Source organism: Solanum stenotomum, chromosome 2 (genome assembly GCF_019186545.1).
Source record: "Solanum stenotomum isolate F172 chromosome 2, ASM1918654v1, whole genome shotgun sequence".
Lineage (NCBI taxonomy): Eukaryota > Viridiplantae > Streptophyta > Magnoliopsida > Solanales > Solanaceae > Solanum > Solanum stenotomum.
This window is the reverse complement of record NC_064283.1, coordinates 48611055-48628808: the sequence shown is the minus strand read 5'-3', so window position 1 is coordinate 48628808 and position 17754 is coordinate 48611055. Positions and strand designations below refer to the sequence as shown.

Sequence of the window (17754 nt, the reverse complement as noted above, 5' to 3'; positions counted from 1 at the left end):
AAAGCCATCCTCAACATTAATCAATAGATATAGAAAATCATAAACATCAACAATACAATCTATTCTAAGCATAAATTCATCAATACCCAATCATTATCAACAAACCCATTTCGTAAGTCAAATATAGAAATTTGTGAAATCAAGGGTTCATGAGATTTTTCACTTGAAAACATCAATTTAATATCAACAATATCACAATCCATCATTTAAAACCATTTAATGCAAGAACCCTTGAGTAGAGTAACAAATAGAAGTTTTTCATAACTTTTGAGATTTTGAAAACCCTTTGAAATTGGTTCTAAAGCGAAAACTAGCTTCAGATAAAGAGCCACCATACCTTAGTATTGAGAAAACCCACGAAAATTTGATGCAAGAAACCTTCAATTCGAAACCCTAGCTCCAACTTGACCTTTGCCTTCAATGGTGTTCTAGAGAGAACCCCTTTTTTTTTTGAAGAATGAATTAAAGCAAACCTTTTTAAAAGTTTTAATACCATATATAGAAATTAGAAATAATATAAAATATACCCACTTTTTAATTTAACTAAAATTAATATTTACGAAAATGCCCCTTGCCTTGGACCTACCAAATAAAACTAAGGCAAAGTCCAATTTTTATTTTGGAAAATTTCATAACTCACAAGCGGTGGAGCATGTGGTTTAATTTGATACAATGTGCAAAACCTTACCAAGGCTTTACATGCCGCGAATCCTCTTGAAAGAGAGGGGTGCCTTCGGTAACACGGACACAGGTGGTGCATGCATGTCGTCAGCTTGTGCTGTAAGGTGTTATGTTAAGTCCCGCAACGAGCGCAACCCTCATGTTTAGTTGTCATTGTTTAGTTTGGAACCCTGAACAGACTGCCGGTGATAAGCCGGAGGAAGGTGATGATGACGTCAAGTCATCATACCAGTTATGCCCTGGGCGACAGACGTGCTACAATGGTGGGGACAGAGGGTCGCGATCTCGTGGGGGTAAACTAACCCCAAAAACCCGTCCTCAGTTCTGAATGCAGGCTGCAACTCGCCTGCATGAAGTCAAAATCACTAGTAATCACTGGTCAGCCATACGATGGTGAATTCATTCCCGGGCCTTGTACAAACCACCCGTCACACTATGGGAGCTGGCCATGCCCGAAGTCGTTACCTTAACCGTAAGGAGGGGGATGCCGAAGGCAGGGGTAGTGAAATCGTAACAAGGTAGCCATACTGGAAGGTGCGGCTGGATCACCTCCTTTTCAGGGAGAGCTAATGCTTGTTAGGTATTTTGGTTTGACGCTGCTTCACACCACTAAAAAAATAACGGAGATACCTCTAAGTTAAACTTGGAGATGGAAGTCTTCTTTCCTTTCTCGAGGGTAAAGTAAGACTAAGCTTATGAGCTTATTATCCTAGGTCGGAACAAGTTGATAGGACCCCCCTTTTTACGTCCCCATGTTCCCCCCGTGTGGCAAAATGGGGGTGGAAAAAGGAAAGAGAGGGATGGCATTTCTCTTGCTTTTGGCATAGCAGGCCCCCAGTTGGAGGCTCGCACGACGGGCTATTAGCTCAGTGGTAGAACCCGCCTCAGATAATTGTGTCGTTGTGCCTGGGTGGTGAGGGCTCTCAGCCACATGGATACTTCAATGTGCTCATCGGCGCCTGAACCTAAGATATGGATCATCCAAGGCACATTAGCATGGCATACTCCTGTTCGAACTGGGGTTTGAAACCAAAATCCTCCTCAGGAGGATAGATGGGGTGATTTGGGTGAGATCTAATGTAGATCCAACTTTTGATTCACTCGTGGGATCCGGGCGGTCCGGGGGGGACCACCACGGCTCCTCTCTTTTTAAGAATCCGTCGGAGTCTGATCAGTAGGGGAGTTCACACCGGGACTTTAAACATAAAGAAATAACCCATACCCTGAACCGGGGAAAGGCGATAAGGACCTAGGAAATGGTGAAGTTCGTGAATCGACTCCCTCTTCGAGTCCAGACATTTTAACAAAAAATAAAAAATAAGTGACTAACTTCTTTCTTGACATGGATCCTGAATAAATCGCACATGCTCCAAGGACTTCACGGAATTAGGAGGCACACATGTGGGTATACCAAGAGAACCGCGGGTAAGCGACGGGCTACTTCGTTCCTTAACAAAATAAGTTTTGATTTCCAGGAAGATCCCCACGCTGAGGGCTGAACCTCGCCAAATGATCTTATGGATCACCCATCCTATATTTTAGGTTCCATTTGGGCAATATGTATCTCACTGGGTATGGCTCGTAGTAAACCTCTGTAAGATAAGGAGGATCCTAGGGTAGGTAACCTTTCACCATTCTTTGTGAATGGTACCTTCCAGTAAGCAGGTCTCTTCAGGCACTCCCAAAATAAAAGAGAGAATTCATTTTAGCCTCTGAGCGAGGATACTCCAACAAGAAGAGCCTAACCAAGCCTTTGAGATAACAGCCCATACCATAGGGTAGCCCTACAGAGCCAAAATGAAAGGCCTTCATCCATCATAGGCTAGCATAACAGACAATAACGCAAAATCCAGGAAAGGGAGGGGGAATGAATGCCAAATCTAAAGCAAACCGAAAAGCGAGTTCCCGTGGAGTGAGTCTAGTGCTTCCCTTTAACCTAGAAGCACTCAGTGAGCCTTCAACAATGTCCTTCCTGGCCTCTTGTTTGAGTTGACCGAAGGAGGCGGGTGGACGAACATCTTGCAATAAAGAATGTTCTCATACTCACAAACACCGACTCCTGTTGGTGCGATCAACCACGAAAAGTCAGTAATAAAGAATATGTGCTCCTTGCTCCCGATATGGTTTGATTGGTCCAGCCTTTAGAAACTAACTATCTTCTCTTCCTGTCGTTAGTTCTTCTTTTTGGTCTTATTCCTCCTTCAAGTGCAATAAGAGCCGACAACTTATGTTTTCTGGTATTTTGTTTTGGGTAAGATGTACACCGAAAGGAATTGACGCTACAAACACTTTTCACCGATTTTCCTCGATCGAAAGTTAGCTCGACTAAAGTCGACAGGCGAGATACAAGGTTGGGTGAGGGTACAAGGCATCATGTGGGATCTACGATCGATTGTGCCCGTTGCTGGCTTTGCAGATGCTTTCAAATACTCTAGCAGTATATTCCATTCATTGTATATATCCCTTTTTCGTATCATTGACATCAGAGATTGCATTCAATCGAATGGTTTGACATAGGAAATGTTCTAGTCTATCTGTAATAGTTCTGTTTGTTTATAGTAGAGTAGTACATGAGAGTGGAGACTCACAAGGGGAGTGTAGACCAGAGCAAGAGGGAGCCGAGCCATCTACTTTGGTTGTCCCATTTGGTGGGCCAAAGTAGTCTACCGGCGGTGAAAAAATGATAGTAGACCAGAAGGGGGAACCACCAGAACACTCGAATAAGGATCTATTTTCTTTTGAAGCTATAGTACATATGCATTTTATACATCTGTCTCACTAATAATATTCCTTAGCGTACATCTATAGTATAAACCTCCCCTATGCGATGCTTTTAACCAAAAAAATGGAAACGAAACGTCTTAGTCTTGTTCCTGTGTTGGGGGTCGGGGGCACGCCTTCAAGACAAGCCTTCAAGCTGTTAGTACGACTACCAGTCTCCTGGTGGCTCGGTCGAGGTCAAAGTTGACATAATAAAGAGGATGGCGCCTCTTGATCCGGAGGGCGATTGGGAGAAACATAGGGCTCGGGCCCTAGATAATCCTAGGACCGCTACTAGGGAAGAGTTGTTGGAGAAGCTCTATACCCTTTTAGAGGATCTTAATCGGGGTGGAGTCCATTCCCAGTATGACTTGCCTAGCTAGTGCTTCCTAGCTGACTATAATAAATGAATTTCCGTTATCCATCCCCAATCTTGCGTATGCCATTCACACACTTTTCAACATCCACGCGCGGGGTTGGATTTGTAAAAATAATTGATTCGAAGAATCGGATTCACTCTGACATCTGTCGAAGCCAGCCTGTGGTAAGAGTTGGGGAGAGGTAGCCCTCAATCACTTACTAACTTAGTCGGTAAATTAGCTAGCAAGAGGCCAATCCTCTGGAATTTTATTTCTAAGATAAACCATTTGAATGCTACTAAATGACAAGAATAATCTATTTGAACAGGGCACATGCATCACACATAAGGAAGACACCGAAAGACTTACAATGAATTTGTCCATTTCGGCATACTTTTGCTTTTATACGATAAAGTAGATCAAAAAGCTCATAGTTGCAATAGAAGGGTCCAGGTCAGAATTTGCAGGTAGTTAGCTGCTTTCTCTGTAGGAAAAGACCTTAGGCTGTACAACAACTCTGCTATTCTCCATTTCAAGTAGGGGTTCAACAGAGCTTTTATTTAAAGAACATTAACCACCACTACGACTGGTCCGGACGCGGTTCTCTCGTCATGAAAGAAGTAATGAAAGGGAAGCCCGGGGTCACAGCGCGTTCGTTTTTGCTTGTATAACATTCTAGAGCAGAGATCTAGCAACGCATTCTAGGCACATATCATTGGTATTGGATGTATCGTTAGGTTCTGTCGAGTCAAATCTGCTCCCTTTTTATCCATTGTAGAAAAGAGATTCCTTCCCCTCACTTTCAAAAAATGATGAATATGAAGTCCAGGAGGTTGCAGGTACTATGGATCCTCTGAAACCCAATCGGGTTGCTTTCCCAAGTCTTGCCGGTAATGTTTGTAGGTCGTGATGTTCCTTAAGATGGCCGTCTCATGTCCCCCTTCTCGTGAGGAACCCGCTCCCCAGTCGTCGCTCTACTATGTCTCGCCATTCCTCTAGGAACCTTTGGAAGGCAGGGAGTGTGACAACGTACACGCTTCCCTTTAATCCATAGGGCCTTCTTATCAGTTACAGGGTTTGGTGGCCTGAAATTGATTTGGCTTCGCCAAAAAGCTTCATCTCTAAAAGGCCGGCTCGTGAGGCGTCCCTGTCGCAGTAGGGTTCAAACCCTCGCCTCACTCTTGTGGCATGCTATGTTTCCCTTCTCTATTCCCAAGTAAAGGGTGAGTCCAATGCGTCAGTTTGTGGATCGCGGTCTCACACACTAATCCCTACAGGTGCCCATAGTAGGCCGGCCGCCCTAGCTAAAGCAATCATTATATCGGTCCCTAGGCCCCATTGGTGGAAAGGCTTAGCTTCAAAACCGTACGTGGAGCATCTGCCTCATACGGCTCCTCTAGGGATTGAGGTAGGACCAGCCCAGGCTTGTGCAGTTAAGGTTGTTGTACACGATCTCATAAGAAAAGAATGAAAAAAATGTTGTTTCCCTTCCTTACAGTCAAGGGAAATATTATCTCGAGCGTCAAAACCTAATATTCTCTTCGACTATCATCAACCAGAAGCCACTCTCCAGGGAACCCACTACGGACTCCTTGTTCCATTTTCTGACCGTTTTGAAGCGTTGGGTAAGATCAAGCTCATCTATCTCATCCTTGGAAATGAGATAGATGTTATCTTTTTTGTTTTGGGGCGATCCCGGCAACACCATGCTGAAGAATGTAGCCCTTTCAAAAGCCTTTTCGGCTAGGGCAATTCTTTCCTCAGCTATTCGGTTAAGTTGGTTTTCTGTAAAACATAAAAGCTTCTTGCCTGTGGTGCCAGTCCAACAATCTAGTGGTCCAGCAACCTCGGCTCGCCTTGCGCTACTTTAAGGAAAAAAATAAAATAAATAAAAAGTCATAGAGAGTAGAATTCCTAAGCCTGGTAGAAAGTAATTCCCTATTTTTCTGTAGGCAACTCTTCAAAAGTCAAAGAAAATTTGTCCAATTGGAGCTCAAAAAGAGAAATTTATTTTTCGCTTTTAAACATGTTTGCATAGGCTTGTGCACTGATTTAAGTTCAATAATCCCAGGGGCTTCATCTAAGTATAGTGAAAGATGGTCCTGCCCTCCTAATTTATTCAGGCAGTCGTCTGAAAGTGCTTACTGGGCTTCAGAGCCCATATGCTTAACACAGGGAATTCGCAGCAAAGAGAGCGAGTAAGGGAGTAGGTAAGGGGGAGACCCTAACCGAGAGAGGATCCACGACAGCTACAGAAAACCAGAGCCAGCACCTGGGAGTTTCACCTTCACCTGGAATCAAGCTTTGACAGAGCGGCGCACGCTACCTCGGTCATCTCGTTATTGATAGATAGTTGTTTCCACCATCGGTAGCTCTCCGGTGTTCACGAGAGATAGAAGGCCAATAAGCAGGTGCATCATTTATAGTAAAACTCTGGCTAGGGGCACACCTTAAGGAACAAAATCTCGACAGAAGAAGGAACTCTTTCACATGAAAGAATCTTTCTTCGTCTTTCTCTACACAACGGGCATACCTAACATCTCATCAAGCCTAGAATCCAATCTCACTCACTTATTGACTTATGATGATATTTTTAGTTTGAAAGACACAGCAGAGCTCGGAAGTAATTCTTTCTTCTCCTATGATATTTCTAGGTACCATACCAATTTCGACCCCGATCTGTCTACGCATTGAATGAATTCCATTAATTCGGGTATAAGGCCCCACCATCCCTAACCTTGGAAAGCACTCGGAGTTTGAGATGGTTAAGAGGATTTTTATCTCTGGGTGGGGAATGAGCGTGCCATGACATACATACTCACGAAGTTCAAAATGAAAGGGGATGACCCCCCTTACAACCTCAACAAATTGAGAGATATGACCGCTTAATAACAGTTCGAAATCTGAATAAGGAATCAAGTCGTCCGTGCGAAGTCTTGCTAAAGAGAAGCACAGGGGAGACACCCTAGTAACACAGGCACCTCCAGAGCTCACATTCAAAGTCTCCTTCGAGAAATCGATGACCCAAGACACAAATCACCAAACACACATATGAAAATGAGGAAGAGATCGTCCATTTTCGATATACAAACTTCAACAGCTGCAGGAGAACACTTTCTATTAGACAAATAACCTTGGTCGAAATAGAGACATGACAAAACTATCTCTTTATGCCTCTTCTCATTAAGGAATAACGACTTGGATGCGAACATTTCACAATGAGACAATCTAAGCTCTTTATGTTTAGGTGGGAATAGTTCGGTCAAAATCAAACTGATATCACTAAAAAGTGCTTGTCAGAAAGGCTATCCCGTGAAATACCTCTGATTCCAAATCTGATTTTTGCTTTTAGTTGGGACAACCAGCTTAAGTAGTTCCACTGATAGAGGGTAAAAGGGGCATAGACCCATGTTATAGCTCTGGTAACTCGGTCATGGATTTATTTTTAGTTACCCCGACCGAAAGTTCAAATGAGTTAGGAACCTTTTCTTGAAGGCTTACTTTTGCCCCTTTCTTCTTCTTGTCTAGCGCAGAAAAAAAAGATGATTTCGCTAATGGCGCAATCAGACCACAAGTTGCTTAGGTCAGTTGTTCCCCCTCAAGGTCTCTCTTCAAAGCAAGAAAAAACTACCTTATTTACCAAGCAGGATAGAATCGAATTCAAAATCCAGGCTTCAAACTGGTCTTGTAAAAAATGACTTAGAATAAATCAAAGCTACTCGAACATCTAGATACTGCTCCTCAAGCGGGAAGTGAAAGGCCGAAAAGCAAGAAGGCATTGGATAGATGTCTGGACATTGAGAAAGATATGAGGCTAGCTAACATATGCAAATCTCTCTCGACGGCCTCTCCGTAAGTAACTCACTGAGAAGTAGCTCAACAACTAATTTCTACGCCTATCAAAGCTGGGATAGACCAATGTGGGTTCCAATCCTCACCTTTACTTCGATTCGAGCGACTATTGCCTAGAAAAAGCTGACGAAATGGGACCGCGAAGACAACCCACCACTGAAACTTGCTTTGCTCTCGCTCGACTCGCTCCCACCTGTCTTCTTCCCACTATAGTGAAAGATCTTTCACTTCACCATAGCAGGAACCTCACTCGCTTTCTCGGCCAGTTAGTCTAACAACATGGATTCCTTCCTGCATATCCACCCACCATAAATGATTACTAACGAACTTGGAATACGAATGAGATGAAATAGGTCGTCATTGGGGCAAACGATGCAATAGCTTCGGTTAGAGCAAAGCCCGAAATGGCATAACCAAATAATTGTTTTGCCAATGATGGATTTTGCGCCACGGAATGAATCGAGGATCTAAGGACGTTTCTAATACCGATAGCAGCTCCCTCTTAAGCAGTTGTAGCAACTCCTGCACCCATATTTTGTACCTTCTGACATCTCGACTTTCAAATTCTCCTCACTCTTTTTCCATCACTATTTTCTCTTCGAGAACACTCACCTCGTCGATTCCTCCCCTCATTCTTTTTATCTTGGACATTGAGATGTTCATGCAAAGCATAGGCAAGACAGGCGGTAGACTTCACACCAACCCAATCGTGAGAAATTCTTGCAACTACGGAACCTACAACAATCTCCGTGAACAGGGTGGGTAAATCTAGTTCAATCGGTAAATCCATCTTAGGAGTAAGCTGCTCCGTTGTAGCCACTTTTGTACCTGTAACGGCTTAAGCAGCCGAAATATTGATACTGGGAGATTAGGGATCGGCTGAAACACTCGACGATGCACATTTGGGGATTCGACGATAAAGATCGGACAACAATCTCACTTTTCTCCTCATATTTGGAAAGATTTATATTAATTCACTCTGCTCGCAGAGCGGTATAAAGAAAAAGAGAAGCGACTACCTTACTTAACCAATTATCAGATCGATCTTTGAAGGACAAGATCTTTTTTTTATGGTTGACACCTCTTGAAATCCAAACCGAAAAGGGAATTGATGAAAGTTCATCCAATGGCAGCTCTTGACCGATATTAGATAGTTGCCAGAAAGAATGACTTTAGAAGAACTTGGCTGGGCTTTTCCTTTGTTGTAAATAAGAATAAGTAAATCCCAAGCCCAAGGATTGGTAGTGTAATGCGTGGGTTCCTTTGCTCTCAAGCTTGCTTTCAGGTGAAGTTTTAGTCTAGAGGTTAGGAGTTAGGAACATTCCCTACTAATATGTGTATTCTTCTTATGCTAATGCAATGGTGGTATACGCCATGGTCTGGGAACAACGGTAAATGTAAGGCCTTGTTGACTTCACAAAAGTAGACTAGGCTTGCTGCGGAAGAGAAAGTGGAACTCACTACTCAACCCATATTAGAATCTGGGTTTGTTTACTCCATCGACTAAGGGGAATAGGAAAGGGTGCCCTTGGTTGGACTGATAGCAAGGGCCAACTTTAGACCATCCTCCGATGTAAGCAAATCAAATCACTCGATTTTAAAAGCTATTGAGATAGAGGAAGATGGACGGACCGGAACTGGCATAGATGTCCAAATTTGTATGATTTAAGCATTAGTTGACCTTAGTTCCTCTTTTTTGCTTGGGCTGGCTAGGGGTCTTCCTGCTCGAATTGTTCTCTCAAGCGAGTTGATTATCGGTATGCTTGCTTCGCCAGTAATGATAGATGATCAACAAGTCAAGCAAGGATTTACCGCAAAAGGCACTAATATACCACTTCCGTGAGTCATAGTTCCGTCTCTCAAGTTCTTAGTAGGGGTACAAAATGCGATCATCATGGAGAAGTCGAGACCAACAAAAGAGGTAAACCTGAAGTCTCGCGAAAGACTAGGTCATTACTGAACGATCCCTGTTAACTAAGAAACTTTAGAGTGGATTCTAACGAAGGGGGGTGTTCATATCTAAGTCCTAACTAGAGCCTATAGTAGTAAGAAGTCGCTTACGCTGAAGGTCGATTGAACATGTTCGGGTGCATACAAATGGCGGGTTTGACGGACGAATTCATTCCCAAGTAGATAAATACAATAGATGGAAACCTAAGGAAGTAGCAAAGCACAACCCCTCGCAAGTTGCTGCATCGGGTTTTCGCCCATTTATTCAATACCAAAAGTGAATTCATTTGCATACGACATTCTTACGGCACGAGCAAGGCATGAATCATCGTAAGGAAAAGACTGGGGGCTATTATGTGACTGATCCCGCTCTATCTGACATATCGTAAGAAGGGGTTCTACTTAGAATGGCTCTATTCCATCGTAGTTAGCCAAACATATCGAGATCCATAAGAACATCCGGGTGGTCAAATTCCTAATACTACGGATATAGTTGAGTAAAAACTAAGGGGTATTTTGAGGACAACATCAATTTGTGACTGAGATACTAACATTGATGAATCGAACCTATAGCAATACCGCTCTCCTTGCCCGCCTCATCCGCTCTTAGTCAGCTAACCAAAAATTACAGTAATTTTCCCTTTCATCCGTCCCTTTTGGATTGGTTTTTCCTCCGCTCTAAACGTCTTTTCCCAGCCTGTTCAAGGCACCTTTGTATGAAACTTTTGCGTTGCTATTAGCTCGTCCTTTTCAATCCATGATAACTATCACGAAATATTGAATCCACATTCTAATCTAGGTAGTCCTCCAGTTTGAGTTGAATAGTAAGTAAATCCTTACACCAGTCTATAATTTTCTTCCCCCGTAATGGAGAAGGTTCTTTTGCCTCGAATCTTTGAGGCAAGTGAATGATAATCCTTGTGCTATAGTGCTTGACTCAGTCTCTCCGTCAATCCTAAATCCTTCTGTTAGCTTAGTCAATGTTGTAGTATGAAAAAAAGGAAAATTCTTCATCTTATTTGATCTTTTAAGTGCTTTCTCAGATAATGATGTTATTCTTAGTGTGTGAAGTTGATTCTTGCTTGATTTCTGGGCTAACCCGAGGTGAGGACTTTTCTCTTTCTTACTTTGTATCGAGGGCATATGTATGCGGTTGTAGTACATCTTCTTTATTGTTAAAGGTTTCCTTCTATTATTGTCTTTGTGGCGGGAAGTAAGATGAGGGGAAGCTCACATCTTCAATAAAGACTTATACTACAGTTTGGGAACTCATGTCTTATCGATCCCCTTCTTGATTGTTGCATTGGTTTAGTCAATCCAACCAGCGCACTTGCTTTTGTTGTAGTTTGTTAGTCTCCTTTGATTCGTAAACCAACCGAAGCAAGAACTGAACAAAGGCTTCTGTCTATGAGGCTTTCTTTTCTTCCTCTAGGTCTTTTCTTAGGAAAGGAATGATCTGTCCAAAAGAGAATTTAGAGAAAGCGCTAGAACCGATGTAAGTAAGATCCGCAATAACTAGAAGTCGATCCGGTACCTTCATCAGGGTACTCAACAACTAGAGTCTTCTCCCTTTCTCCTTTTAGCTTTAGTCGGTCGAGTAGCTTATTCGAACGTTGTGAACTCATTCCTGCTTTTGCAATACCAGGCGCATCTTTTGCCATAGAATCGGTTGTGCTCTGCCTCTTCCCCTCTATCAGAAAATTGCCTTGTGTAGAAGGTTGACTCTGAACTTCAGTCAATGGGAGGAATCCCCTTATCTAAGGTTCTTTGTATGGCACTCTAAACTCTCTTGCTTACGTGAGACAGAAAGTGTAACTACTGAAGCTCTTTCAACTTGTCCTGTCTTTGGATAAGTGTTGCGGTTAAGTCAGTTAACAAGATGAGTGTCAGAAAATTGGAATAACAACTGTCAAGTGACTCTTGAATGCTTCTACTTATGTAGATGGAGTCCAGTATAGTACTATATATACTGATAATTCCCAAGACAATATCGAGAGTACCCATCTTATGTGATATGTAACTAGATCGTCAAACTCTTTCCCGCTATGCCCTGCCGATTGTCAAGGACAAAAGGTATAGCATTACCTTTTAACAGACAGAGGAAAGCTAGGTCTCTACTCCTTCTTCATAGGAAGAAAGGCAATGTTATCATCTAGATCGACGTAAGGTGCGTAGCGGTGTAGAGTCCAACTAAGACTTCCATGAAAGGTCTCATTCATCTTGATTGAGGAGTTTCTTACTGATCGTTAAACCTTCTCTAATTTTGAAGATAGAGTGGAAAGTAAGCTCAGAGAATATCAAACTGGAAGTCAGAGACTTCCTTTTTTAGAAACTTAGACTACCTATGTGCTGGTAAACTCCACCTAGACTGAGATTCATCAGTTCGATCATTTAGTTTGTGTCCTAAGTACTATATCCTTCAGGAAAGGATCAATTCCTTCTCTACTCTAACTTCTACTTGGAGTCACTCCTCGGAAACATTCTTCAGTCGAGTTAGCTTCTTTTGCTCCTTCACCCTTGACTGCATTCCCGGAAATGCCATTCCCATTTGCTAAACCTATTCCTTTTGAGAATGGATTTACCCCGCTCCTTTGCTTGAGCGGAGTGGCTTTCCGCTCCTCAATCTGATTCTGTTTCCGATCCTGCTTCAGATTCTCTTTCAGTTGTGGAAACAAGTCCCTATTCCTATCGATTGAGTAGCCCAAGCTCCTGAAAGCATATTGTCCCCTCTCATGTGAAGAAAAGAGGTTGATGCACCCAGTTACCCGAATTAGAGCTTTCTTTGTCCATCCTTTCCTTACTGACTTTCCTAGTTTAGATAGCGTATTGAGAATCATGTCAAAATACACCAAGACCTGGGCCCAGGTTCTCTTTCTTCAAGAAAGAGTAGCTTTAAACAACCCGGTTCCAAACACACCAAACAAGTAAGCGACTCTCCTTCCTTAGCTTACCCGCCCATTAAGGAATTCTTCCTTCTTGCGTATATGCTGTAGCTCATAGCTCTAAGCCCTAATTCCTTGGGGAAAAAAGTTGTCGCCTTTAAATCATCGAAAAAATCAAAAGAAGGAACCACTATAATGACTCCGGGTAGAAATATCGTCCTTTTTCCAATCCTTCTTTTGAGCCTTACATTTATCGTTCGTAGAAATTGTTTTCATTTGAATAAAAATTATGGCTTTCGATTTGTCTTTATCATATATATATATATATATATATTCGATTTTCCATCTCATTATTTGGGTGTTGTTTATGAAAAAATTTTCTATCTCACTTTGGTGTTTATTAACTGGAAATTTTTTCTTTTTTTGTTGGTTTAAGTGTTGGTTCGGGAGGAGGGCAGCCACTTCCTCTTTCGGGCCCTTTTAACCCATCAAACTCCTCCTCGAAAGATTCGTTCGTGCTCCGGGTCCTGTTGGATTCTTGGCCCGTGACTAACAATTCAGGTTTTGAATCTTCGCTCCGAAATAGGATTAATATGCTGGAAATGAAAATAGCCCTTTAATGCTTTCTAAAAAGAGGGGGCAGAATTGGGCAGAAGTAAACACCACACTCCACAATTGTCCCTATCAACGGGAATATAACCTATTACTCGAGTTCGAGAATAGGTATCTCCGGATTCGGGAGATGCGACACTCTTGTTATTCTCAATTTCTTAGACTTTTTACGGATCATCCTGCCTTGGCCGAAAATGCTGATTCTAGCCCCCAAGAAGGCTTACTATACTTTCTTGATGATAAACGCCATGAACTGACCAAGAGGGCGCAACCCCATTAGTAAAAGACCAGAGAGAACTCCGCTTTTTGGATCAACTTTCACATGATCTGAAAAAAATGGAAAAAAATACGTCTATATCAATATTCTATTTGAGAGATAATAAAGATAAGTATATATGAGATTGATTTGAAAAATGTTTGTTATATGTGTCTGAAGCTGCTATATTTTTTTTGCTATATTAGACAAGTGGAATGGATCGGAACGGAGGGGAATGGAAAGAAAGGGATCAGATTGGTATTGGTTAGGCAAATATCTCACCTTTCGGTGAGAGGGGTGCCGAGATCCTAGGGCAGCGGGATCTTCCCATCATGATCGACTAAATGGAAAGTTTCAAAAGCAGTATTGGTTCGAATCCATTTCATGATTCAAGTTAAAAATTTATTCAATCGAAGAAAAGAAGGAAGCATTACGAACAGCTAGACAAAGAAGACAGGGTGAGAAGATGTGACAACCAGAAGGAATCCTTTTCGTTTTCTCCAAAAACGAATTCGAAAGTAAGCCAAATATTATAGACATCTATGATACTCGCTGTAAGGTATGAACGGGCAGTAGGGAATTGAGTGAGTGACCTTAACGATCATTTTAGAATTAGCGCTTTACTAGCCTGACGACTCAAAGCAAGGTCTAAATCCATCCATCTTTTTAAAATTGATTAATTAAGGACCCACCAAGCAAGGGCACGTTGCGTGGTAGTAGCCAGTTCAAGGAAGTGAAATCAAGACAGGAAACTCCCTTTTTTTTTTATTTACTTTTAAGTAAGTAAGACCCTATCCACTTCCCTTTCCACAACAAGATAATTGATGAAGGTGGTGCTTTGAACATTTTTGCTGAAGTAGAAAAGATAAACATCTACCCGGTATACCAGCAATCCTTCTATACGGATACCCCTTTTTTATTCTCAACCATTGCTGAGAAGAGAAAATTCTCAAGGATCAATATATTCTTTCTTTATTCAATTCATTCATATCCTTTTTGTTTTCTTGTTCCGGGTTTCCTTTCCTCTCCAAGTCACACAATTTGAAGCCCAAAAAATAAGGTAAGGAAGGTGGGGAACAACGGCCTCACACAACAAGATTTCTCTAAGCAATCTCTTTGAGATTTTCAATAAGTCAATACCAAGATTTACTTTCTGCGCCTACTAATGTGACGATAATTCAGAAGCTTTTTTTCAAAGAAGAAGGGCCTTGTTCCTATGTGTTCACGTGCTAAGGCTCCACTCAAAAATGCTCTTTTTCAAGAGAGAGGTTTAAGGTGCATTAATCACTCCTTGAAGAAGGGAAGTAGTGGAGTAGGAGAGGTAAAGATGGATGGGAATAGATAAGTAAGAGAGAGGGCAACAGCAGCTAGCAGAACAGACGAAATAAGAAGAAATCCCCAGGATGGAAAGAACCTTGAAAGAGAGAACCAGAAATGAAATAGCGAGACCATACGAGGAAAAGGCCACGAAGGTTGACGATAAGCGCGTAAGACTTTATTCGAGAGGGTAGAGCCCTTGATCCTTTCAAGAATGTAATTATCCTTAATATTAACGAGCTAATTCAAAACCTTTATAGTTGATTAAAAGAAAGAATAAATTGATATGAAAGTTCCCCAGAAAAAATGGTTGTTGTTGAATCAGTTGTGAAATACGCTCTTGCTCATGAATCTGCTGTGCTAGTTCATACTAGGCTATCTCCGAGAAAATAGGGGTCCTGAACGGGAGAAGAATAAGGCAGGCTGTCCTTTGACTAGTTTGTTGTTTTTTCCTGGGGAATTTGCTTGTCAACGAAATTCCCCTATTAAGTAGGTTCACGTCGTGATCTAAATTCCATTTCCCATCGAGAGGTTGTGATACTGGTAAAGACTCATATCCTTCTCCTTGGGTTATGAAATAATTCAATAGCTCCGGGCTCCCTCACTGCATTCTAAGGCAAGCTCCTACTAGATCCTACTATTCCTGATATTCCTACTGGATTTGAGCAACTCGAGTATGAACACTGTATTGCTATGCCCCTCGCTTAGCCTCGCTCTTTGGTTTTGGATGGATCGGGATAGGGCTAAGCTTGAAGATCTAATTGCGAATCGGAAGTGAAAATACCGTAAAAATGGCTTTTTTTTCGAGGACTCTTTTGTAATAGCTTGATGAGTAGAACCAACAAAAGATATTACGTTCTACCCTCTACTTCGAGACCGGACGAGAATGAGCTTCCCGATAGTCTCTTCCTTCCTAGAAATAGAACTCTAACTATCAAACTCGTCCCGTCTCCTTATTCGAGATATCTGAGATACCTCCGTAAACTAATAACTTATAATAGACGAGCCCATTATCCTTATGTTACGAACTTGCTTCTTGGTACAAGGAGAGGGGCAAAGAATTCTAGTTATAGTTCTTCTTTTGCCTAATCTTTAGTACCGCTTAGAGATTGAATCTTTAGAACCATGTGCCTAAGAGAACAAGGACCTTTATAGCCATAATTCTTCCCCCGGTTCTACCTCCTTCAGCAATAGTGATTTATCCCGTCAATCCCACCCGCGAGCTATCCATTCTAACCTGTCTTTGCCTAGCAAGATACGTCTAGTTCTCCCTCCACTTGCCTACCTCTGTAGGAAATTGGAACAGTCTCCGATTTCAAAGAAAACTTGAGGCGAGAGTTATACCTTCTGGAACCAGAAAAATAACTCCTATAAAGTAAGGAGATGCACAGGTACGATCCCTAAAGGAAAGAATCGGAATTCTCCACGACTAAGTATGCCCATTCAGACTCGTTTTTGTTCAATTATTAAAAAATAAGCACTTTGATGAAGATTTATAGCATCATTGAAGTAAATAAAGATTAAGATCGTAGAAACATGAGCTTGTGATATAGCTACACCTATTTCCAGACCGGTTAATGCAAGGACTATAAATAAAGGACCAAGATCCCCTATGAAATAGAAAAGATCATTCATCCATAGCATAGTCCAAGCGAACCCACTTAAAATCTTTACTGAACTATGACCGGCCATCATATTAGCAAATTAATGTATTCCTGAGCTTAATGCTCGAAAACAATAAGGGAATAGCTCAAGGAGTACTAAAAAAGGTGCTAACGGTAGCGGGACTCCCGCGGGTAATAAGAAGCTTAAAAAATGAAGCCCATTTTTTTAAAATCCCACTATAGTAATGCCAATAAAAATTGAAAATGAGAGACCTAAATTAATGAGAAAATGACTTGTAATTATGAAGCTATAAGGTATCATACCCTTGGGATTACAAAGTAACGAAAAAGTAAAAGTGACCGAGATGCGTAGGAAAAACTGTTGTTTAACATTTCCACAAAAAACAACCTATTTGTTCGTGTACCGGGTTCAGCACGAAATCATAAATAAGCTCTACCAAGGATTGCCAAGCATTTGGTTCTGAGTTTCCTCCTCCCTTTTTAGTAACAAAATAAACCAAAAGTAGGACTCTACTAGGTGTTAGTAGCACAAAGAAATATGGATTTTTGAATGAGAAATATAAGTTTTCTATTTTCATAGGAATCAATGGAATTATTTCAAATTGTTCAAGTAGGCTGGAGACAACATCTTTCATTAGATCCATTGCATCTTTATAGGCTTCACCCGTTACTCCGTTTTGATTTAAATCTTTCAAAAGGAAGTCAAGAAAGTTAATATCTTTGCTTTCGCCATGTAGAACTTCAGCCGCTTCCAGAACTTCTTGGGCACTCTTGTTAGGCATCAACTCTCCTAATTTCGCCCATATATCAGATTGAAGTTCCACTATACGTTCACTGGAAGGGTTAAGACCTGGAAAGTCCTCAAAAATACTATTAGAAGAATCGTTAATAGTTGTTGTGGATTGAAGAGAAAAATTGTTAATAGTTGTTGTGGATTGAAGAGAAGAATCGTTAATAATTGTTGTGGATTGAAGAGAAGTTGTGGCAGATGTAGTACTGGAATTGAGACTTTCTTCATCAAAGAAAAAGATACGCAAAATTCTTGGAAACATATTGATTTAGCTGAGACAAAACGATTCCCTCAATACAGCTTCACTCCGTCAAGCCTTTAGTCTCTCGAAGAAAAGTAAAGGTGTCCCTGTACCATTCCGCGAGGCTCTATTAGACTCGTTTCGATACATCTAGATCAATGAACCTAGGCTCTGATACCAACTTTGTCACGAGAACCACTACTACAACCCAAATCAAGCGACTAATCCAAAAACTAAGGCATTCAACATAGAAAAACAAAAATAAGTGCTAAAAAATAGAAGTTCCCATAAACTTCAACAATTGATCTAACAACTAACAATGTAGAAGATAACTTAGAACGTGAAAGTCAATGTACCAAAACATCTAAACAAATGATCCAAGGCTAAAAAAGAAGGGATACATCCCTAAACTAATGAACAAATTAACTA

General features: G+C 41.4%; 2 protein-coding genes and 1 pseudogene across 3 annotated transcripts in view; 2 read left to right on the top strand and 1 right to left on the bottom strand.

Annotated features, from left to right (window-relative positions):
- LOC125857072 (ATP-citrate synthase alpha chain protein 2) overlaps positions 1 to 17754 on the top strand; it is a 1178350-nt gene that overhangs the window by 208592 nt on the left and 952004 nt on the right. The window lies entirely within an intron of this gene.
- Positions 700 to 1834, top strand: LOC125856044 (uncharacterized). The gene is given in 5 exon segments (XM_049535641.1): positions 700 to 792; positions 860 to 978; positions 1065 to 1199; positions 1600 to 1675; positions 1727 to 1834. Coding segments are annotated over 5 exon segments (531 nt in total).
- LOC125857074 (ATP synthase subunit a-like) lies at positions 16113 to 17346 on the bottom strand (annotated as a pseudogene).